Source organism: Hibiscus syriacus, unplaced genomic scaffold (genome assembly GCF_006381635.1).
Source record: "Hibiscus syriacus cultivar Baekdansim isolate YM2019G1 unplaced genomic scaffold, ASM638163v2 tig00111022_pilon, whole genome shotgun sequence".
Classification (NCBI taxonomy): domain Eukaryota; kingdom Viridiplantae; phylum Streptophyta; class Magnoliopsida; order Malvales; family Malvaceae; genus Hibiscus; species Hibiscus syriacus.
In genome coordinates, this window is record NW_024062956.1 from 3,225,615 (window position 1) to 3,249,863 (window position 24,249).

Sequence of the window (24,249 nt, forward strand, 5' to 3'; positions counted from 1 at the left end):
TTCTTCATACGTGAAGGCTTGACTCAAAGGTGAGTTTCTTTGTTTGTTGATTAATTATTGATTCTAAGGTTGGGTTATGATCATTAGATGATAATTAAGCTTAAGAAAAGCTTAATTTGTTCTAAAACAACAAGATGAAAGATATATAAGAGATTAAAGAAAATGAGTTTTTAGATGAATTTCTGGAAAAGAGTTAATAAGTGAAATTTGAGAAGGAATTTGACTTGTCATCACTAAGAATAAGAGATATATGAAGTTAGAAAGGATTAATAACAAAGTTGAAAGTTTAGTAAGATTCTTAAATCTTAAGAATCATGATGAGATATGGAAGATAAAAATGGTTTACATGGATATAAGTTGGTTTAAATAATGGCAGTTGAATTTAATGGCATAATAGGGGCTTAAAATAGAAGAATTGAATGAAGAATTGATGATTTTCAGGCTTAAAATGCAAATTCTGGGCAAGGTGTATCGATGTACATTCAATGTGCATCGATGCACTCTTTAAAGAAGAAACATCGAATGCAATTGGTGCATCGATGCATAAGGAGTGCATCGATGCATCCCCTTAAAATGAAAACATCAAAGGTAATTTGTGTATCGATGCATGGGTAGTGCATCAATGCACATGTTAAAGAATGCATCGATGCACTGTAGAATGCATTGATGCACTTCAAGGGGGGAAATTGAAATAGACATTTTTTTTGGTCTAAGAAATGATAGATTAGAATATATCAATTGGATACTGATATGTATCAATGTACGATTATATAGATATCGAGCACGAACAAGTTCCGGAACGATTATCAAGTTAATATTCGATCGAAATCAAAGTTCGGATAGTCGTCAGAGTAAGATACGCAAGAAAGAGAAAGAGTTTGGTAGTGTTATTGGTGATCAGGTGAGTACATGATAGTAAGTATATGTTATGTTAGGGAATTTAGACTTGCGATGAGTCTAATTCCCATATTAGATTACATGAGTACAAAGATACAAGCATATTGCATAGGATATTTATGAGTATATAGATATATATATATATATATATATATATATATATATATATATATATATATATATATATATATATATATATATGCATTTAAAAGTTAACTGCATCTGTATATATGATTTATATGAATGTATATTGTGTGATAAATTTGATAGCCATGATTTATGTGATAATAAGATGTAGGATTTTGTGATGATAATAGATATGAATATAAATGATTAATTAACATGAGATACATAACCATGTGAAAGCAAGAATATGTATATGTGAACGTGTGTTATGAGATAAGAATCATAACTATGAGCTATGTGAAAAAGAATACAAGTAAAAGTGAAAAGTTATGTGATAAGTGAAATTGAATTACATGGAAATATGTTATGTGAAAGTAAACTATGTGCCTACGTGAATATGTAAAAAGATGAATAATAATGCCCATGTTATATAATAAGAGAGCTATAGGTATAGTTGGCATGCCAAGAGTCGAGGGTCTATGTGGTCCTTCAGGACATAGTAGTCCTTCGGGACATAGTAGTCATTCAGGACACAGTGGTCATTCGGGACATAATGGTCCTTTGGGACACAGTGGTCCTTCGGGACATAGTGGTCATACGGGACAAATTTTACGCACCCCTAGTGGGATTTATACGAGCTGTGGTGACAGCATTGTGCACAACCTCTATGTACTCACATACCTTAAGTTCTCAATAGTGTGCATGGGCTAACCAAAAAGGATAACAATAAAATGTGAGTTGTAATGAGAAATGTGTTATATGTTTTATATGAGGATATATGTGAATGTGTGTGTGTGTTACAAGAAAGAATGTGTTTTATGGGTTATGGCATTTGTTATGTGATGTACATGAATATATGTTAATATATATATATATATATATATATATATATGAATGAATATCAATGACTCATATGATGATGTAAGAACATGTTATAAAATATAGAATATGAAAATAAGAGATCATATGAACAAGAGATAAGAGATAGAGAGGATAATCATATAAGAGTATGAGGAAATATAAATGATGACATACATGTGTGTATGTAATTGTTACATGAAAAAGTATGTATACAAGTATGACGTTGTATTACATGATATGTACATGCATTTAATAATTTACATATGGATTTATATGTCTCACTAAGTCTATGACTTAGCGTGTGAGTATTTCACACGTAGGTTCAGGAAAGCAGGAAGAGAAGCTATGAGGAGAAAGACAAGTTAGTTTCTCCTTACTAAAGGTCAGATCAGAACATAAATGAATAACATGTATTTTGCTATATAGAATCTAGTTGGCATGTAGTTAAAAGATTTGTATTAGATACGCTCTGATCAGTTTTGTAAAACCATATGTTTTATATTATAGAAAGTAAATGGTTTTATTAGAAATATCAAACTGAATCTTAGGTATTTTGTAAAAGTAAATGTTTTGAGAAGTCAATGTGACACCTCAAACTCGTATCCGAGTCGGGTACGGGTTGGGGTGTTACATTAATACTTTGAGTGTGAATTTAAGACTAGCAATGAAATTTAATCACTCTCCATTAAGATAAAAAGAGATATATCAAAAGTAACTGTTGAAAAATTGGGTAAAGAAAACAGAAAGAACACAAGAATTTTAACAAGGTTTAGCAATGTGTTTACGTCCTCGGTACCTTAGGCGGCGGTAGTTTTTCATTCAATATCACATAGGTTTATGTTACATCTCCTTTTATAATAAATAAACCCTGGTACATATTTAAAAAATAACCCTGTACCATACCGTATGGGTCGCACCCCCGTACCCCCAACCCACATAATCTTAACCCCCACTACGAGACTTTCTTTGTTTTAACAGACGATGTTCGTTGCGTTCGCTTTGCTCACTCCGCTCTATTCTTTGTCCTATTTACCGGTATATATATGAGCCATACCTAACAAATCTCCACCTTGGTGAATATCCTGCCCCTTAGGAAACATTCAATGTGAGTTAGGTTACCTTACTTCTTTAACAACTCGAAACATTCAACAAGTACAAGCAATGCATGAACTTATCTGTCGTAACTGGCTTGGTGAACATATCAACGACATTCTCATCAATATATACCTTCTAAAACAAAATCTCTCCAGATGCATCCAACTCTCTGATCTTATGAAACCTTACATCAATATGCTTAGTTATAACAAGATATACCTGATTCTTATCCAAGTGAATAGTACTTTGATTGTCACAAAGCAACTCAAATACACCTTGCTGAACACCCAACTCCTTCACTAAACCAGTAAGCCATAAAGCTTCTTTTGTAGCTTCAGCCGTTGCCATGTATTCAACTTCAGTTGTAGATAATGCCACAACAGATTGAACAATAGACTTTCAACAAATAGGCCCTCCACCAAGAGTAAAGACATACCCTGTCATAGATCTTCTATTATCCAAGTCACCCGCATAGTCTGAATCCACATATCCTACAACCAAAGGATTATCCCACTGACTACCAAAAATAATTACATGTCCCAAAGTACCCTTTAAGTACCTAAAGATCCACTTGACTGCTTCTCAATGTTGCTTACCAGGTTTAGACATGTACTTACAAACTTGACTAACATCATGAGCTAAATCAGAACAAGTACATACCATTGCATACATCAAGCAGCCAACAACATTAGAATACAAAACCTTTGCCATATATTTAGCTTCTTTATCTGTCTTAGGGCACTGTTTTGATGAAAGCTTAAAGTGATTCACCAATGGAGTGCTCATTGATTTTACGCTGCTCATCGCAAACCTTTCTATTATTTTATCAACATAACCCCGATGAGATAGCCACAGTTTTCTTGAGTCTCTGTCCCTGCAAATTTTCATTCCAAGAATTTTCTTTGCAGCACCTAAATCTTTCATATCAAATTCCTGACTCAATAAAGTTTTCAAACCGATAACATCATCCATGTTCTTCGCAGCAATTAATATATCATCAACATACAGTAATAGAAAAATAAAAAAACCATCATCAAGGCTTTTAACATAGACACAACAATCATACTCGCATCGCTTGTAGCCAATCTTGATCATAAAGGAGTCAAATTGTTTGAACCATTGTCTCGGATACTGTTTTAACTCGTATAAAGATTTCTTCAATCTGCAAACTAAATGCTCGTTTTCAGGTTGAGTGAAACCTTCAGGCTGTTGCATATAGATCTGCTCCTCTAAATCACTATGAAAAAAAGCAATTTTCACATACATCTACTCTAAATGCAAATCCCAACTAGCCACCAATACAAGTATTGCTCGGATTGAAGTGTGTCTGACCACAAGAGAAAAAAATTTCATAATAATCAACTCATTTTTTATGTGAAAACCCCTTTGCTACCAAACGAGCCTTGAACTTCTTCCCCTCTTTTTCTGTTATTGTTGGTTTCTTCTTATACACCCATTTGCAACCAATAGGCTTTTCACCCTCGGGAAGGTAAACTAACTTTCATGTGCAATTGTGGTTCAAAGACTCCATCTCCTCAACCATGGCAGCCATCCACATGTTATTTTCCTGACTAGTAACAGCATCATGAAAAGTAATCGGATCATCACTGCTAACAGTAAGTGCAAAAGAGACCAAGTCTTCAAAACTCAATCTGTTCGGAGGATTTATATTCGTCTGTCTCACCCTGTCTCTGGAACTATAATCCTGCAAATCAAATGTAGCGGAACCACCAGAAGTCGATTGAGAAGTTTTTGTTTTCTCAACTGGAAACTGCTCAAAATCCACTACTGTCGTGTCTTTCTTCTGCTGCAACATGGACTGTTCATCAAAAACATCATCTCTACTTATCACAATTTTCTTTGCAAATGGATCCCAAAACTTAAATCCTTTGACACCTGTCTTGTAACCCAGAAAAAAACACTCCTTCGATTTTGTATCAAGTTTTGATCTCTCATCAGCAGGTACATGCACATAAGCAGGACAACCAAAATCTGTAAGTGATCAAAAGTAACATAATGACCAGTCCATACGTCTTCTGCAACTTTCCCAGCCAATGATGCCCTTGGCGATCTATTGATAAGATAGCACGCCATGTTAACAACCTCAACCCAGAAGTGTTTGGGAAGCCCCACATTCAACCGCAAACATCTGGCTCTTTCATTCAATGACTTGTTCATCCATTCCGCAACATCATTCTGTTGTGGTGTCTTGCGCACTGTAAAATGCCTCTTAATCCCATGCACTTTACAGAAGTTTAGAAACTGTGAATCTGTGTACTCCGTACCATTATCAGACCCCAAACACTTGATGTCATGTTTGGTTTTTTACCTCAGCTTTCCACAGCTTGAACTTCTCAAAAACATCAGACTTCTGTTTCAAAAAATACACCCAAACTTTCTGTGAAAAATTATCAATAAAAGTAACATAATACCTAGATCCACCCATACATCAGAATGCATATAATTAAGAATCCCTTCAGTTGTGTGCTTCCCAGTCTTGAAACGAACTTTAGTCTGTTGACCAAGAACACAATACTTGTAAAAAGTGAGATTACAACTTTTAACACCATGCAACAGATTTCTTTTATGTAATTCAGCCATACCACGTTCACTAAGATGAGCAAGACGCATATGCCACAGTTTGGTAGTATTATCACAGGACTCAACAGAATGAACCCCACCTACAACGGTACTCCTTAACAATCTGTAAATATTCCCTGCAGTCATTTTTCCTTTCATCACAGTCAAAGCTCCTTTAACAATCCGAATGGTTTCCCTATCCTCATTAGCCTTGGGGATAAAATCATTCTTGTGCAAAGTGCCCAAAAAAATCAAATTCTTCTTCAAATCTAGGATATGCCTAACCACACAACGTCCGAATAGAATCATCATACATCTTAATTTTGACATCACCAATATCAACAATATTGCAACATCGATCATCACCCAAATAAACGGAACCAGACTTAACCGACATGTATGTCGAAAATCATTCTCTATTTGGCGTGATGTGATAAGAACATCCAGAATCAATAATCCAAGCATTCGTCAATTGAGTCGTTAAAATAGAGAGCATATCACCCTCACTGCAATCAGAATTGTCATCCTCGACCACATTCACAGACTTGGACGAGTCATCACGCTTCTCATCAGTCTTCTTTTTCAAAAATAACATTGTACCATACCGCTCGTAACCCCCACTACGAGACTTTCTTTGTTTTAACAGATGATGTTCGCTTTACTCACTCCGTTCCATCCTTTGTCCTCTTTACCAGTATATTTATGAGCCATAGCTAACAGTAACCATATCATTTTCCATCCTCAAATCATTAATCCTTCATAAACAACCAGGGACGACACATGATCTTATGTTAGGGGCCGAACTTATAAAATTTTAAAAGAGAAGAAACTTATAAAATTTTAAGATAAAAATACATTATCAACTGAAAATACAAAAAAAATATCTAAAGATATACTAATTTATAATTTTAAGAAAAACAAGTGTTCCCACCCGTCCCCTTCAATCTATCCCGTAAATGATCACTTGAACCTTGCATATCAACCTCATTTCTAGATTTCTTCTTTATTTTACAAAAACGGACCTAGTGAAACACGTGATTAGGTCAACTTTGAAACAATGTCTATTAAATTATTAGTAGATCAATTTTGCAAATATTTTTTAATCATTGCGTTAGGTAAATTTATTTCTGGTTCATACGTTATAATTAATCTAATTTAGTTTATCTATAGAGATCACACTATTAATGAAGATGAGCACATATTTCGGATATGGATAATAAATGATGAAATAATTATGATAGTAATGTTTAGTTTAATTTTTCTGGAAAACAAAGAGAAAGTTACTAGTACGAAATTGTAAGTTCTTACTTCACAAATTAATACAAAGAACGGTAGACAAAAGATCCCTCATTTATATAATATTATTTTATTAAATCTTTCGATTATTAAAAGTTATAAAATGATTCTTTAACTATTAGGTGTTATTTTGTTGAGTCTCTCGACTATTAAAAGTTACAAAATAGTTATCTGATTATTCATATATTCCAAACTCGTCATTTTCCTTTAAAAAATTGACGAAGTTTTGAGTTTGACGTTAACATGTTGATTGAGATGTGATAAAATCTGATTCCAGAATCTCAAACGACTATCATATCTCAGTCAACATATTAACATCTAACTCAGACGATCGTCAACTTTTTAACCAAAAAAATGAGTTTGAAACATACGAATAGTTCGATAACTATTTTGTAACTTTTAATAGTTGAAGGATTCAACAAAGTAACAACTTATAATTAAAAGACCATTTTATAATTTTTAATAGATGAATGACTCAACGAAAAATACTTTACAGTTGAATGACTCAACGAAAAATACTTTATAGTTGAATGACTAAACGAAAAATATTTTATAGTTGAATGACCATTTATGTACTTTACCCTAAAAAAGTCTTCTCCGTGATTGGAAGTTTCCCTTGTCGTAAGACAAAAATGAGTTACGACCGAATCCCATGTGGCTCACCTTGTCTGAATTTCAAACCAGCTTCCAACTCCAACACTGGACTGAAACCCCCCTTTCCAGATACCTTCTTCGCTTCTCACATCTCATATAAATTCCACTAATCCCTTCTTTCTTCTCACTCCTTTTCTCATCATGTTCTCCTTCAAAAATGGATTCATTTTCTTTATTTTTTTCTCTTCTTTTTCTCTCCCCACTTCCCTCCGCCGCCCAACCATCCGATCCAAACGACGGCCGTTACTCCTACTCTCGTTTCACCCCTTCCATGGCTATAATCGTGGTCTTCTTGATTGCCGCTTTGTTCTTTATGGGTTTCTTCTCTATTTATATTCGGAACTGTTCCGAAGCCAACGCCAACGCAAGCGTAGTCCGCCCTGTCAACGGCGGAACCGGGCGTTCCCGTCGCGGGATGCGTGGGCTTGAAGCGTCTGTCATCGAGACTTTCCCCACCATGGTTTACTCCGAAGTTAAGGTTCATAAGATCGGCAAAGGAGCTTTGGAGTGCGCGGTTTGCCTGAACGAGTTCGAAGATGACGAAACGCTGCGTTTAATACCCAAATGCGACCACGTTTTCCATCCTGAATGTATCGATGCTTGGCTGGCTTCTCACACCACCTGCCCCGTTTGTAGAGCTAATCTCGCTCCTCAACATGGTGACCCGGTGAGTCAACCCACTGATTCGGATAACACCGCAATGGAAATGGACCTTGAGGCTCAAAACGACGGCGGTGACTCGGATACGGAAGAAGAACGGAGGAGAAATGCTAATAATGTCGACTGTGACGACGAGGCTCAAGTACTGGCTCCAGATGTTGAAGTAATTGACTTGAACCGAACTTTAAACAGGAACCGTACACGTGGATCAATATCAAGCCGAACACGTAGGTTCTTTTTCCCACGATCACACACGACCGGACACTCTCTGGTCCAACCAGGTGAAAACACGGACCGATTCACTTTGCGATTACCGGTCGATGTTCGAAAACAATTAATGAACCGGAAGTTAAATCGGGCAACGAGTTTGATGTTGCCTAGGGAAAGAAGTTCAAAGCGAGGGTACCGAGCCGGAGAAGACGATGAAAGCAGTAGAGGAAAGTCTTTGAGATGGTTCGACAAGTCGGACCGTCGAGTGAACTCGGATCGGTGGATTTTTAGTATGGCACCACCGTTTATTAGTAGAGCATCATCCATGAAATCACCAAAGGTGGCGGCTGATAATGGCGAAGGGACCTCGGGTTCCAATTTCACAGTTGGACCGGCGGCTGACTCAAACCGTCCTCCGGTTTAATGTCCTATTTTATTTTTCAACAGCTTGGATGGTCGCTTATTTCTATAATTGTTTTCTACCTAAAAGCCACGGCATTTGTGCAGATCTGAACAATATCAATGAAATGTTTATTTACTATTTATAATTATTTTGTCTATCAGAAAGAATTTTTTTAGTGTATTAATATGTATAATAAATAAATTAACTAATTAAAATAGCTTAATGAATTCATATTTGTAACAACAACCTAGAATCTTAAGAGTCAACTTTTTATGACAATACAATAATGAGGAAAAATCCAGATAGATGAATCTTGGAAACTCGTACTTTGAAAGTCTTCACTATTACACAGCTGAAAATCACAACTAAGGTCGGCTTGTTTTTTCTTAAAATCTTAAACCCTAAATCCTTAAACCCTAAATATTTTATAAAACCGTTTTATCGATTGTCTTTCTACTCCCCCAAATATTACATGTATTCTAAAACCACTTATCAGTTGAACCCGACTAGTGATAAACCATTTTATCAGTTGTTAGTTTTAATTCTAAATCTTAAACCTTCAATATTTTATAAACCGTTTTATCAGTTGTTATGCCATGTATCACGCTGACGTCATAGTTTGTTGTAGAACCTTCCTTGTAACAAGTGCTATATATGTTAGAACCGTACGGAGTTATTACATTAAAAATCCCAAATAATTAATTATTTGAAAATAACTTTCAAATCTCGTGTTTTATAAAAAAACGATTATGATTTTGTGATTTACGAAACGTGAGTTTTATATATTTATAGTGTTTTTTATCCATAAATTAATGAAATTATCTAAAAAGTTATTGAAATTTGTGTTTTACAAAACTCGAGGTCTTTAAAATTTGTTTTTGTAGAATGTGATGTACTCTTATATGAACAATTTGAGAGTTATTTTTTTTTAAATAATGTTATTTGGGGAGTATTTTTTCAAATAATTAATTATTAATGGTTTTTTTACATAAAATTGCCGCACCGTGCACCGAAGAAAGCAAGCTATTATGAATAAACAAAGATATTTCTTTAAGTAATTTCAACAAGGTGTATATACTGGTAAATTATTCGAATTTGATTAAAAAAAATTAAATTTGATTTAGTAATTATCAAATCAAATCTGAGAAGACCGATCGAGTCAAATTCAAACGTCATAACACCCAACTCAAACGATTTGCGAGGAATTATATTTCTAGCCTTACTATATATATTATTGAATACAAACCAAGTCAATCGATCTTCAGTAAAAAAAAACTTGATAAATAAATTTACTCGAACTCAAGCTTGAGTAATTTGATTATTTCTCGAGTTGAACCCGAGCTTAAAGATTGATGCTCGATCAAGCTTATATGAAGTATCGAATCTTTTAAATTAAGAGCTCAAATTTATCACTACTCGGATTCAACTGATCCCTAATTTACCCCAATCCAGATAACGTAGTTCAGACTAAAGATGACAAGAAACTGCTGCATTGCATCTCAACTTGATGCTCACTTTCATGTCTATAACATCAAACCTTGAAAATTATGTTACACTACACTGATTTCTGCTGACCAACTCCAACATAACAACAGTAATTGTAGCTCATCCTAGTGCTGTTTTCCATATCTATTATGACATCAAGCCTGCAAATCATGACCTTCGCTTGTCTTCTTCAAATCATATCACAATCAACCATTTGCAGATATTTTAATTTGTTTACCAAGAACATGCAACTAGTTTTGACACATGTTGTTTATGTTATCCAAAAACTCCCAAGAATATGAAAAAACCGGGGAAAAATGGAATACGTGCAAATTAGACGATGCACATGTTGGACATATACATGCATCTAACATACCAAAACCATGACATTAACAAAAATCACTACCTTGTAACCAGAAAAGACCAGAGGGGATTTGTTTATGATATGCCTATGCAAATCCAAGAGGTACAATTCATCCAGGCAAGAAATATCACAAATAAACTTAAGATGGGCCAATTGGTTATTAGAAAAGAAGCTTTACCTAGGAATGATCAGTTTCTTATAATATATTCAGCCTCGTCAATCTTCTGGAAAACCAAGAAACCTATTTATGAGTTTGGCCACCGGTGTGGCATCTCCGGGAGAGTATGGAACAAGAGACTTCAAATCCATACTGGCTATAGTTAGGTGAAGTGTAGGAGGGCGAGCACAATATAAATGTTTTCTCTCAGCCAATTCTTCGGCTAGCTCGCTCTGATGATTATCCATCAGATCTTCATTGACAACCACAATTAAAGGTTTGCCAAGCCGCATGGTCTCAAATATGCTCCCAGAACCTGCATGATAATTGGAACCAGTTCCTTAAAAGGGTGAGTTTTTTTTTCTTTTTTTAAGAATTTAACAATATATACACACAACTCTATCAGAAATATTCGATGACAACCGCAGAAATAGCTATTTCAGAATAATGAAACAAATCTTCAAGCTTATGAATGACTTCGAGAAGTTGTCCCATGTTAGATCATGTGTTGCATATAAAAGCCGAGGAAAATAGTGATAATATTTTACCAGAGAAAGGTGGATAAAAAGGATACATACACATATATACAACATATATATATGCATAAATCAATAGCTACCTGCATGACTGATCACAAGAGATGCAGATTTCAAATATTCCGCAATGCTTGAAGAAAATGTGAAGTAGTCTACAGCCAAAGATCCATCATCACCAGTAGACTACATTAAAAAATAAACCTTAAAAAAACTCAAGAATAAGAACAAAAGGAAGAGGAGGACACAATCTTCAGTTCAAAAGAAAACTGGCAAGACTAATTTGGATATCTAGTGGAATAAAACATCATCTTCATCATTAAATGTTTGAACCATACAAAGGAACCAGCAAGTTAATAAAAAAAAGTGTGAATTACTTAAAATAGAACCATCTTGAAGGATTTGACTTGCCATAAAACCCTGTTAGAAGATTTTGATACTTCCTATATTTCTTGCTCTTCTTTGAACTCATATCCATAAATCCACATCTCATATTTGATCAAAGCAATAACAATAATCACTTCTTTTTCTTCCATCAGAACTTATCGAACATTAGTTCATTACCTCATACAAGTTAAAATGAGGAGCTATTCGCTAGTCACTCAGAGATCTGAGATACCTTCGTAGGAAGATATGACCCTCGACCCATTTGAATGAGAAGATTAGTGTACCCTCGTCTCAGTAACTCATCCTTAACTTCTTGAGAATCCACTACTTTAACAAGTGCATCGAAACATGTTGTTCCCACCGTAACGAAAACCACCCTCTTTCCCTTCACCCCATCCAGAGACTCTCCCATCTAGAATCACCTACAGTAAACACAACATAAATCATCAATAACCATATTTGGTTTTTTTTTTAATTTTAACTCGGCCAAAAACAATAGTATTTATTAAACATCTCAAATGATCAGGGTATTAGCTCTGTCAAAACAGAGAAAACCATAGTATACAACTCTTAGACTAGACTAAGAAATTAAAATATCAAACCTCAAACAACTCTTAACAGTAGAAGAGGCAATCCAAAGAAGGGGGGAAAAAAGCAGAAAAAGCCAAAGACAACCTCAATGAAGAGTAACGAAATTAGAGAACCAAAAAATGATATCGCCAGACTAAACCGCACTCCAAACACTATTATTTGTAAGTTTGTCTGACGTACAACTCATAGTAACAATTTATCTGGCTTGATGATCTAAATTAGTTTTTGTCAAAAAGATCCCAAAGAGATATCATTTTCGCCAAAGGTGTCTCTTATTCAAATAAGTCATCCACACATCCTTGTAAATACAAACATTGGCGAGGAACCTGACCCTGAATGAGCATCAACAAATCTGTAAGACATGGTTTTGGCTATCCTATCTTGAAACTTACTGGAGAGCATATGTTCAACTATTAACATGCCAGAACCATGGTTCACCTTAATTCAAGCAAGAAAAATGTTACTAATCCTAAGTGCCTTTATGTGTAGACACATTCTGCGTAATGGACCAACTTAAATGCTTAATCTCATTCGACATGATCAAATATTTTATGAATATATCTGATTAGGAAAGCAATCTCCATGCATGCAAAGTACAGCAATAGTAAAAGTAACTGGAATCCTTTAGAGTTCTTCTGATGATTCCCATTTCCCAATGGCATGCATACATAAGCATAAAATGATTGCAAACCAACAAAAATTCTACAACTGGTTTAACCCAACCAAATTATAAACCCAGAGCCTGATTCTAACAGTATAGGAAATTATGTCACTAAACACCAGTGGAGCTTATTAAAAACTCAAGACCCTAGTTTTCAAATCTGGAATAGTTAAAAGAACTCACTAGAAATCTTGCAGATTGGCCACGCCCTCTACCTTGAAGACCGAAATGTGCTGCTGCACCTTTTGGCCCTTACCAATTGCCCTTCTATACACTAACTCTGCAAAAGCCATAATTTTGATGGACATCCCATATTCAAGCTAAAAAAGACAAGTTTCTTCAACAACAAAAAAAACAATAAACCCATTATCAGATTAACTTCATTTCCTAAAACATACCCTAATTCCGAAATTAACCGAAACAATAATGAACCAAATTCAGGCCGAAATACTAAGCTTCAAGAGAAAAAATATACACCACTATGATAAATCTCTGCTTAACCATCATACAGTGTGTGAGAATATATATTTTTATTTTTGAAAGACCTTATAAATTTACCCTTATGTTCTTTTTATTCAAATTGGAATTTATCAATTTGGAAAATATAAATATACAAATATCAATGGTGTTGAGATCCGTCTGGAGTGGTGATTGAAAAATCATAAAAAAACAGTAAATTGATGACAAAATCGTTTAAAAAGGGTTAGAAATTCAAGATTGTTCCAAACTAGAACAATTATCATCAAATTCGTTCTCTAATCACAAACTAAAACTTCAATTGGCATCAAGTCACAAAAAAATTACGATTACGATCATCCCATAACGTAAATATGACGAATTCATTCCTTTTAATTTAACATCAAATTCCAACACCCAAAAAGAAATCATAAATAATAAGATAAAAATTAATGATCGAAAACAAATTTCGACTATAAACTACAAGATCTCATTAGAGAAATCATAGTTTGAAATATTATACTAACCAAAAAATGAAACTAGAGAAAAAGAGAGAAGGACCAACATTGAAAGCAGTAGCAGATGAGCAGCAAACGAACGGATCAGCAGAAAAACAGTCGAGCAGAAATCGGAAAGATGTCATAACAGTTCACCAGCAATCGGCAAGAGCACAGAAAAACAGCGAAACATAACCGGAAACAAACGGCGGCAAAACATAGAAAAAAAAAAGAAAGTAGGAACAAAAATAAAAAAATAAAAGGATAAAGTACATAAATGGTCCTCCGACTATAGAATAATACTTTGTTGAGTCTCTTGACTATTAAAATTAATAATCTCTCGATTATAAGACGTTGCTTGTTGTGTTCCTCGAATATTAAAAGTTATAAAATGGTCATCATATTATTAATATGCTCCAAATTCATCATTTTCTATTAAAAATTAAAGGTTGTCTGAATTGGACATTAACATATTTACTGAGATATGATAAAATCTTATCACAAAATCGTTTGAACTGTATAGTCGTTTGAAATTCTATGATCATATTTTATCATATCTCTGTCAGCAGGTTAACATCTATCTCAGACGACCGTCAAATCTTTAACAAAAAATGACGAGTTTGAAACATATGAGTCTAGTGATCATTTTGAAACTTTTAATAGTTGATGAACTCAACAAAGCAGCGCCCTAAAACTGGTATATTATTTTGTAACTTTTAATAGTTGAAAGAGATATCATCAATATCGATAGATTATTTTGTAACTTTTCATAATTGAGAGAGATAACATCGATATCAAAATGTTCACATTTCATTTCTCTTTCTTCTCATCGAATTGATTTTCCATAAAACCCACTCAAAATTAACAAAATTAAACAAAAACTACAATTTTTTGAGGAGGGGGTTGTGGGCTTTCTCAAACTTGAACGGTTTGAGATATTTATTCAAAAAAATAAATGGTGAAAAGTCTTATTTCGATAAAGGGAACATCATACATTTAAACAAAATGTGAATATTTTGATATTCATCTTGTCGTGAATGACAACTGGTGATGATTCACATTGCCAGCGGCATCTAAAAAAGTTCATTGTCTAAAATTGAATGCTTTTAAAGTTTAATAGCAAAATTGATACACCTATAAAGTTAAATGTCTAAAATGACATTTTTTAGGCATTAATGATCACACCAAAATAATGTTGTTATGTCATGTTATCACAGAGGCAGAAAGATCTATTCACGTAATTGTGCCGTTAAAATTTAACGGTCTACTGATATAATTAAAGCTAAAATCAAAATGCAATGCCATGATTAAAGTAATTGAGTTTTTTTTTATTTTATTGAATTGGAAAGAGTCAAACAACAACATTACAGTCCTAAGTAATGTGGAAGACCATAATTGTCTTAATCCGAGGACTATACCCCATAGCTTGGATTGCATTGCATACTCCTTATTTCTTTGTGAAGCCAATTTAATAGTATAAATAGTATGACGCTTATAGTTTACACTTTTTAAAAAATAGTCTATTGTTAGAACAAAAGTCTCACTCTGGCCAACACCTATGACGCCGTGTATGATATATGCTGAAAACTTGCGACATACAAAAGTATCTTATGAAAGTTCTTTATTCCTACATTATTTGTTTTTATTTCTAAAATTTATATTAATAACGTTTTAATTATAAATTCTATAATTTTACTTTGTGAAAACCGAAAATTTATTATTTTTATTTTAATTTATTAAAATTTGATTATCACATTTTATAAAATTAAACAATTTAAATTTAATTTTACTGTAACATGCTGATTTTAAGATTTTCATAATTTATATAAAGATTTTATAAAAATTAATAGTTTAATTTTTTATAACCACTGATATTTGGCCTATTAATCGACTAACCACGGGCACGGAGGTAAAGACGACCCTCTCAATCTAATTTACTACAATCACAAATACAAATATATTCAAACCCCTAACATTACTTTAGAAGTCTAGTGACTCATCCTACTATACCACCTTATTATTGGTAAAATTAATAGTTTAATAAAGTATATATTATATACGCTTTGAATAACCCCATTGCTTGATTCCTTTTTTGAACCATTTTCCGTTTATTTTTTGGAGTTCGATTTGACGTCGTCACGACTGATCAAGATGACGCTAATTTATTATCTCACCAATTTTCTCTACTTTAGACCCTCAAATTGGATTTAGATATGCAACATGCGATGCTTGACTCTAATTTACATTTTACCTGTAGTCTTTCAATAGTTTAAATTATTGTTATGGTTCCCCATAGCAATTTGATTTGTTATTATCTACCTTGTTTGAGTTTTTCTGGATGAGGTTTTCACATTTTTCTTATATGGTACTTATATGATTTTAAATAACTAGTTTCTTAATAATTATAAGAAAATATCTCAATTACATATTTAGTTTACGATTTTAATTATAAACTTTTATTATAATTTTGAATATCTTTATTTCTTAATAAAAGTAACTACTTTTATGTAAAAAAATAATGTATATACTATAAAATAATAAAATTTGATAGCGAATTTAACGTGTTGATGAATAATTAGATAAATTTCTGAAATTTCATAAAGTGTAAGGATGAAATTTTGATTAATTAAAGTAAACGGATTTGTGGGATGAAATTCATAATTTAAAAAATAAAAGGAAAAAATCTTAATGGTAAATTATCTATTTGGTCACCCATTTATTACTTAAGTATTGTTTTAGTCACTTAATTATTATTTTTTTCATAATCATACATAACACTAAATTTTGGTCACATGCTGTTAAAAGATTAATGATGATATTGACCTGACATTTTTTACTTTTCAATACTGGAGTGACATTAGCTTATGGTGATACATTAACATCATCATTAAGTTTTTAATAGTGGGTGACCAAAACAAAATCAAAACGTAATGTTTGACATGATTTTAAAAACAGTAATAGTTGGATGACAGAAACAGAAACAGAAACTAAGTAATAGGTAGGTGACCAAATAGATAGTTTAACCAAACATTAATTATGATCAAAATCAAATCTTAGCCGTTCAGTAGCAAACATAGTGTCCACGGCCATGATTGTCCCAACAGAAAAACGGCGCTCTCAGTTCGAAACAAATACATAGTAATCGAGGATAAAAAATTACAATCATCTTTGTTCGAGTCCGGGAAACTTCTTGTAGGTGAACTTTCCCAAAAAGAAAGAGCGCCTACACCAAAAGCTCACCGCCTCCGCCGTCCTTTCCTAGGGTTTTGGCGGCCTCTATCCGCGACCAGAACCAAAAACACTGCCTCTTATTCATCACACCTCAATCTTCAGGTTATTTACTTTTCATGCCACTCCCTTACCCCTTCCATTTCTTGTTTCTCAGGTCCAAATTTTCGCCCACCATCTTAGTGTATTTAAACCTATTTTGATGCTGCACCTTGGCTATGGCCACTTTGCTATCTTAAAGCTTCGATTTCGTATTTATTTTATTTTATTTTTCTTTTTGTAGCTCTTGATTTTCTGAATGGCTAAATCATCGAATCCGGAAGGGAAGGCGGGGGTTCGTATCGTGGTGGCCGGTGATCGAGGCACTGGAAAGTCTAGCTTGATTGTGACAGCCGCCGCCGAAACTTTCCCAACGAATGTGTCTCGGTTGTTGCCGCCCACGAGGTTGCCGGAAGATTTCTATCCTGACCGTGTTCCAATCACCATCATCGACACCTCCTCCAAGTATAGTTTTTATTTCGTACACTATGTATTACTCAATTTCCTTTTTTTGAAAATGAATATTTGAAGCAATATCTAATTTCATTTGGTTTAAATGATTTTCTAGTGACATAACTGTAAATTTCGTGTAACAGCTTTAGCTGCGACATAGTTGGATTTAACGCAAAAAAGAAGTTGAATGTGATTAGAATTTAGTTAATTTCTTGTTTGTCTTTTTTATTGTCATGTTTTTGGCGTAATTTTTTAATCTCTTTTTGGTTAGTCCGGAGGATAGAGGTAAACTAGCAGAAGAGCTGAAGCGAGCTGATGCTGTTGTGCTTACTTATGCCTGTGATCAGCCTGAAACTCTTAACCGATTGAGTACTTTCTGGCTTCCGGAACTTCGTCAATTAGAGGTTTCTATCTTAATTTGCGTTTGGATGTACTATTCTTTTTTATGGAAAACATGTGAAGGGGAGGTGAAGTTCAAAAAAATTTCTACGCTCTTCCAGCACTTAATTCTGCTTTATATGCCTGTGTTGGACTCGATTCAAACTCTACAATGTTGACATGGATATGAGCAAAATGACTTATGATTTATGAATAAAAAATCATATCTAATGATACATTTTCATTTTTCAATTTAACATCACTTGAACCTTTGTCTAAGCAACTTAAATATGCTTTTGGCAGCTAATTGGCTCACTTAATGTCACCATAATATACGACATTATGTTTGCTTAGGTGACCATGTAAACCGTGTGGGGTGTTATTTTCTTCATGAATCGACTGCTGCAGAAACTGATGTAAATTATTATTGATCAGGTGAAGGTGCCTGTAATTGTAGTAGGCTGTAAGCTGGATTTAAGAGATGACCACCAACAAGTGAGCTTGGAACAGGTGATGTCACCAATAATGCAGCAGTTTCGGGAGATTGAAACTTGTATTGAGTGTTCAGCATATAAACATATTCAGGTTTGGATGTAGGCCCTCTGTTGTTTATTTTTTCGAAGTTAATATGAAATGCAAATGCCATAAACATGATGATAAAATTTAGAGTGGTTTCAGCAAGGATTCTTGTTTTTTGCTTCTTGATCCTATTTGCACATTTGTGATAGTTGGCATCATTGTAGTTAGTTGTATGACACTAATTGATATTTGTAGAATACGCTGATACTATCAGGAATTGAACTTTTACAGTACATCCATTTTTTATAGATCCCTGAAGTTTTCTACTACGCGCAAAAGGCAGTGCTTCATCCAACAGGCCCTTTATTTGATCAAGAAACACAAACTCTGAAGCCACAGTGTGTTAGAGCCTTGAAGCGAATTTTTATTCTTTGTGATCATGACAGGGATGGTGCTCTTAGCGACGCAGAATTGAACAATTTTCAGGTTCCTCTAATGTTCCTTTTTATCTCTTTTACTTTCAAAGTGGGTGGTATGAGATTGAATGGTGGGTTGACTGACTGTTTCATGAATAAGGATTCTGCTATCTGTTGCTTGATGTATTGAAATGCCGATCTATTTAAAATTTAAATAACCTTTATGTCAATGCTAACTTAAGATATCTCATGCTTGAGCATCGAAGAATCTAATATTTTGTTGTAAAACAGGTCAAATGTTTCAATGCTCCATTACAACCTTCGGAAATAGTTGGTGTGAAACGTGTTGTGCAGGATAAGTTGATTGAAGGAGTCAATGATCGTGGTCTCACGTTGACTGGTTTTCTTTTTCTTCATGCCCTATTCATAGAGAAAGGACGCCTTGAGACAACATGGACTGTCTTGAGGAAATTTGGATATAACAATGATATCAAACTTTCAGATGATCTAATTCCATATGCTTCATTTAAACGTGCTCCTGATCAGGTAATGCTTAACTTGAACACCCTTTCTTATGAAAACACTGAATAGGCGCATTTAAAGCTGTTGCTCCATTTGTTTTCGTTTTCAACTTGCATTGTCTGATCATTAGTTTTTGCTTATAAAATTGTCCATATGAACAACAGTTAGAATTGGTAATATTTCTTTCTGCTACAGAGTATTTTTTTTTAAATTTCTTGTAAACTCTGGGTTTTGATATGACTAATCTTATTAGTATTACATTCGGTGACCAGTGGAATACCTGCTGTGGTTTAAGATGAGCAGCTCCAAAATTGGCTGATTTTAATTAGGCCAAGCATGAATTGTGCTGTTTCAGATTGGCATAATCTACTATATATTTCATCATTTTTTGAACTACTGCTTATTACTCTTTGTACTTTTGTGTTTCCATTTGTGTAGAGTGTGGAGCTGACAAATGAAGCTATTGAGTTCCTGAAGGGAGTTTATGAATTGTTTGACAGTGACTTAGTATGTCTTTGCCTATATTTATTTTATTTGTATTTCTCTTGCTTTTTCCATTGCCCTGTCCAGTTTAAAATGTTTAATATTCCTAATTTGTTCTTAGAGTTTTTGAAGTTATAAGAGTTGTAATATTGTTATTTTCAGGACAATAACCTTCGACCTATTGAAGTCGAGGATGTTTTTTCAACTGCTCCAGAGAAGTATGGTTCCCATTTGATACATTTTACTTCAATTTCTTTTGCTAGATTGTGATTTTTTCAACTGTTGTGATAAGCTGTATATGAATTTTGCACACCTAGGAGATCTATATTATTATAAGTTGCAAATGTGATATTGTTTTGAATCATGCTTGATATTTTTCCTTCAACTTCAGTCCTTGGAATGATGCTCCATATAAGGATGCTGCAGGAAGAACTGCTCTAGGAGGGCTATCACTTGATGCATTTCTTTCAGAGGTATTCCTGCTTTTCTCTTGAAAATGGGAATATTGTACACATTACTGCATAGTTTTGCTATTATGGGTCAAGCGAGTACTTTAATTTATGAGTTATTTTTTGTATTTTAGTGGGCGCTTATGACACTCTTAGATCCAGCTCGTAGCTTAGAGAACTTGATATACATTGGATATCCTGGTGATCCTTCCTCTGCCATCCGTGTGACCAGGAGAAGGCGTCTGGACCGAAAGAAGCAACAATCAGAAAGAACTGTTTTGCATTGCTTTGTTTTTGGTCCAGCAAATGCTGGGAAATCTGCATTAATTAATTCTTTTCTTGGCAGGTATTCATTAGAATTCTTTTCCTGATAGCTAATTCTTTTTCAGCGATTTGTTTAACTTCTTTTTACTTTAATGTAGGCCCTATTCCGATTCATATTCCCCAACTACTGATGAGCAATATGCTGTGAATGTTGCGGAACTACCTGGGGTAACTTCCATAATGCCGTTAAATTATTCTTCTTGTGATTCAATAAGAAAAGAAGCCCCCACCTCTAAACCGAGGGATTTACTTTGTCCTTTGAGGGAGTTGGGGACTTCCACACACATGCATTTCTTGCTGTAATGGACTCTAGACCATAAAATGGGGTGTCATGGATGCATTAGAAAGACATTTTATAAGGTTCAAGTGGGATAATATTCGAAGATGTGCTTACTTTAAGATGAAAAAACTGTCAAAATCTACATGCTCCTTGCAGTATAAAATCGATTCCTTTTGTAACTCAACACATTGAAATTTATCATTTCATTGATATATACTTCCTTGCATTTAGTTAGAATAGCTGTTACTGGGATATATCTAGATTGATATATATATATATATATATATATATGTATGGCTTTCATTTGTTAATATTTTGGCTTTTGGGTTTGTTTTTTTTTAATATATTTTGTCTTTGTAATTTTTAGGGAATAAAGAAAACTCTAGTGTTGCGAGAAATCCCTGAAGATGGAGTTGCAAAACTGCTGTCTAGTAAAGAGTCACTGGCTGCCTGTGACATAGCAGTATTTGTTTATGACAGGTAACTCGAGGCTTGTTTTTTCTGAAGTAGGATTTTAGATTTAGAGGCATCAGCTATTCATTTTCTGTTTTGTGATCATATTCATGAAAAGGGTTACTCTCATGTGCTTGGATTGTACTCTTTGTGCTGATAAAATGATTATAAATTTTTTTCCATGTTTGAATTTTGTAAAAAGTCATGTAGGTGCATATGCCAATCTTTTGCTTTTTGTAAGTTCTACTTCATGATTGTCTGGTGTTTGTAGTTCTGACGAGTCTTCATGGAAGAGAACAACTGAATTGCTTATGGATGTTGCTGGTCATGGTGAAGACACTGGCTATGAGGTGCCTTGCCTCATTGTTGCTGCTAAAGATGATCTGGATTCATTTCCAATGGCAATACAGAATTCTACCAGGGTATCGTGCTTTAGTTTTTTTTAATAATTTAATTTTCTTGAATGCATAAGTAGAATGTCTTAACAGTCATAAAGTGAAATTTGTTTCCTTGAAGAGGTAACAGTGTTCTTGTCACTGTTGACCTATCTTTGATGTGATGATGGTAGAATAAGCCATGCTAAATTTTCGTTTTGAAGAACTGGAGTGAAAGTGCATTGTGTTTCAAAATTATCTTTTTCAGGTCAGCCAGGATATGGGGATAGAGGCACCTATACCTATCAGCTCAAAATTGAGTGATTTCAATAACATATTCCGAAGGATAGTAAATGCAGCTGAACATCCTCATTTGAGCATTCCTGAAACTGAGGCTGGTAGAAGTCGGAAGCAGTACCATCGGCTCATAAACCGATCACTCATGTTTGTTTCAGGTATGCTGATTGTCTAGCATTTCACAACTGTTTCATTCTCAATCCACTTGAAGCTTTGGGTTCTTGAAAATATTGTTTATCATGGTGAGATATTCTGATGACACGTTGCTGTTGCACATCTTTTACTTATGTCTTGTTCGGGAAATCAGTAATGGTCATTTCTCTGCCGTTGTCCACTTGCATACAATGTATAGTCTGAAACCTTTTGAAAAGATATAGTTCTGATTCTGTTTAAGTCTCTATTATTGGAAATGCAGACACCTCAGCTTTAATGTTTTCTTCCAAGGGGTGGTGTTGGTATAATCTTGTGATCTTGTGTTTCCAATTAATGATTCAGCTCGAGGGAGACCAAGATCTTTTAGGATTTATTTTTGTAAAAAGTTTTTTTTTTTTAATTCAATTCTCAATTTGCCTCTTATATAGAGAGGTTATACAGTTCAATTGAAATACTTATTAAGCAAGTAATTAAAAACAAAGACACCAATTAAGGAAGGACTTCTAATAGTATAAGATATTCATAAATAACATCTTTAATACTTTCCTAATAAAATAGTACTAACTGATATCTCCTAAAATAATAATAGTAATAATCTTTTCCTAAAAATAATTAACCATTACTCTCTATTAAGCAACTGCAACAGTTGTGATTTTCTTGGAGGGATTAATACGTAAGCTGAAGTATGTATTTGAAGGTTTTCCTAGTAAAAATTATCGTTAAATTGGGATGGTACATGCATTGCTTCAACTTGAATGGGATGCTCTTTAGCTTTATCAGTCACTATACCAAACTGTTGATCATTTTCATTGCTGTCTTTCACCTTTTGCAGTCGGAGCTGCTGTAGCCATTGTTGGATTTGCAGCTTACCGCATATATGCTGCTAGGAAGAATGCCTCGAGTTGAGGGACGATGACTCTCCCATCTCCAAGACATGGATATGGTAATCTTAGAAACAATTTTGCATGCTTCATCAAATTTCTGTAGTTCACTTTTATGGGTTATATTCAAAATCCTTGTGTAGGGAAAAAATTTGCAAAATGCTACTCCCCTGTTTAGTTGTGGAATTGTTTGATGTGTAGAATATCAAGAGAAAAAAATGAGTGGAACTGAGTTATTGTGAAATAAAAGTTTTTTCTATACATTTTGAACCAATGCTTGTTGCTTGCCTTTGTACTTTTTCTTTTTTTCTGAAAATAATAAATAAATAAAACGAGGACTTCATATTATTTATTTCGATCGTTAAGATGATTTTGGATTTGGATTCCAATAAGAATCTTTGGGTATTTAATAGTCAAAATTCGTTTTGGTTGATGTTACATAACTGTGTAATCTAAATTCGCAAATATCTAAATTTGATATCATGTTTTTAGCTGATTGAGTCCAAAATATGATCGGTTAATGTAAGATTAAAAAAGCGAAAAAAAATTAGTTGTAACTGAACAATTTATCAAGAGTCTAACATTTTAGAGTAATTTGAGTAAACATTTTAGAGTAGTTTGAGTAAACATTTTAGGTTGAAATTGAAAATATTGCGTTCTCCATTATCAATTATGTAAATTGCATAATTATTTTGGTCGTAATTTAAAAAGTTGGTTAAGACGTTTTTTGTTGTAATCGAAATTATTATCAATTATGTAACTTTATAGAGTAAACAAATAACAACATTTTTAGGTTAAAATTCACCGTAATGTAATAATGGTTGTAACTGAAATCATTACTAATTACGTAACATTTTAGATTTGACAAAATAACATTTTTATATTAGAATTCACTCCAAATGTTGCCCAATAGAAGTACATGTTTTTAGCTTGAAATTTTGATTTAACGAGTTTAGATGGTTAGTGTATTCAGATAGATACTCGGTTGATATTACTATATAATTTGTATCATAAAGGGTTTAGCCCACCATATAATTTTAAGTGTCAAAACATCCCTATGCTAAAGGAGAGTGATTTGAAATTTGGG

General features: G+C 33.8%; 3 protein-coding genes across 3 annotated transcripts; 2 read left to right on the forward strand and 1 right to left on the reverse strand.

The window, feature by feature from the left end:
- Positions 1–7,651: 7,651 nt before the first annotated feature.
- On the forward strand, positions 7,652–22,316 carry LOC120150296 (E3 ubiquitin-protein ligase ATL31-like). Its single transcript, XM_039162988.1, has 4 exons — positions 7,652–8,810; positions 12,128–12,138; positions 20,526–20,533; positions 22,304–22,316. Exon 1 carries the CDS (start codon positions 7,667–7,669, stop codon positions 8,801–8,803), a length of 1,137 nt encoding a protein of 378 aa, XP_039018919.1. The 5' UTR covers positions 7,652–7,666; the 3' UTR covers positions 8,804–8,810; positions 12,128–12,138; positions 20,526–20,533; positions 22,304–22,316.
- On the reverse strand, positions 10,772–14,073 carry LOC120150297 (UDP-N-acetylglucosamine transferase subunit ALG13 homolog). Its single transcript, XM_039162989.1, has 5 exons — positions 13,982–14,073; positions 13,144–13,240; positions 11,941–12,130; positions 11,408–11,507; positions 10,772–11,104 (listed from the first exon to the last, which is right to left on the reverse strand). The coding sequence occupies exons 3-5, from the start codon at positions 12,118–12,120 to the stop codon at positions 10,848–10,850; spliced, it is 537 nt and encodes a 178-aa protein (XP_039018920.1). The 5' UTR covers positions 12,121–12,130; positions 13,144–13,240; positions 13,982–14,073; the 3' UTR covers positions 10,772–10,847.
- Positions 17,065–23,446, forward strand: LOC120150295 (mitochondrial Rho GTPase 1-like). The gene is made up of 15 exons (XM_039162987.1): positions 17,065–17,246; positions 17,425–17,645; positions 17,905–18,037; positions 18,447–18,596; positions 18,840–19,016; positions 19,238–19,492; positions 19,907–19,975; positions 20,114–20,169; positions 20,343–20,424; positions 20,535–20,746; positions 20,823–20,892; positions 21,372–21,484; positions 21,729–21,879; positions 22,100–22,286; positions 23,114–23,446. The coding sequence occupies exons 2-15, from the start codon at positions 17,440–17,442 to the stop codon at positions 23,185–23,187; spliced, it is 1,935 nt and encodes a 644-aa protein (XP_039018918.1). The 5' UTR covers positions 17,065–17,246; positions 17,425–17,439; the 3' UTR covers positions 23,188–23,446.
- The last annotated feature ends 803 nt before the right edge of the window (positions 23,447–24,249 follow it).

What these genes read in the sequence shown, in the direction of transcription:
- LOC120150296 (XM_039162988.1), top strand. Translation starts at nt 7,667, where the DNA reads ATGGATTCATTTTCTTTATTTTTTTCTCTTCTTTTTCTCTCCCCACTT.
- LOC120150297 (XM_039162989.1), bottom strand. Translation starts at nt 12,120, where the DNA reads ATGGGAGAGTCTCTGGATGGGGTGAAGGGAAAGAGGGTGGTTTTCGTT. An exon ending in GGTCATATCTTCCTACGAAG is followed by an intron (nt 11,508 to 11,940) that starts GTATCTCAGATC and finishes TTTTTAATGTAG; the next exon opens with TCTACTGGTGATGATGGATC. An exon ending in TCTTGTGATCAGTCATGCAG is followed by an intron (nt 11,105 to 11,407) that starts GTAGCTATTGAT and finishes ATTATCATGCAG; the next exon opens with GTTCTGGGAGCATATTTGAG.
- LOC120150295 (XM_039162987.1), top strand. Translation starts at nt 17,440, where the DNA reads ATGGCTAAATCATCGAATCCGGAAGGGAAGGCGGGGGTTCGTATCGTG. An exon ending in GCAGTATTTGTTTATGACAG is followed by an intron (nt 21,485 to 21,728) that starts GTAACTCGAGGC and finishes TGGTGTTTGTAG; the next exon opens with TTCTGACGAGTCTTCATGGA. An exon ending in ATCACTCATGTTTGTTTCAG is followed by an intron (nt 22,287 to 23,113) that starts GTATGCTGATTG and finishes CACCTTTTGCAG; the next exon opens with TCGGAGCTGCTGTAGCCATT.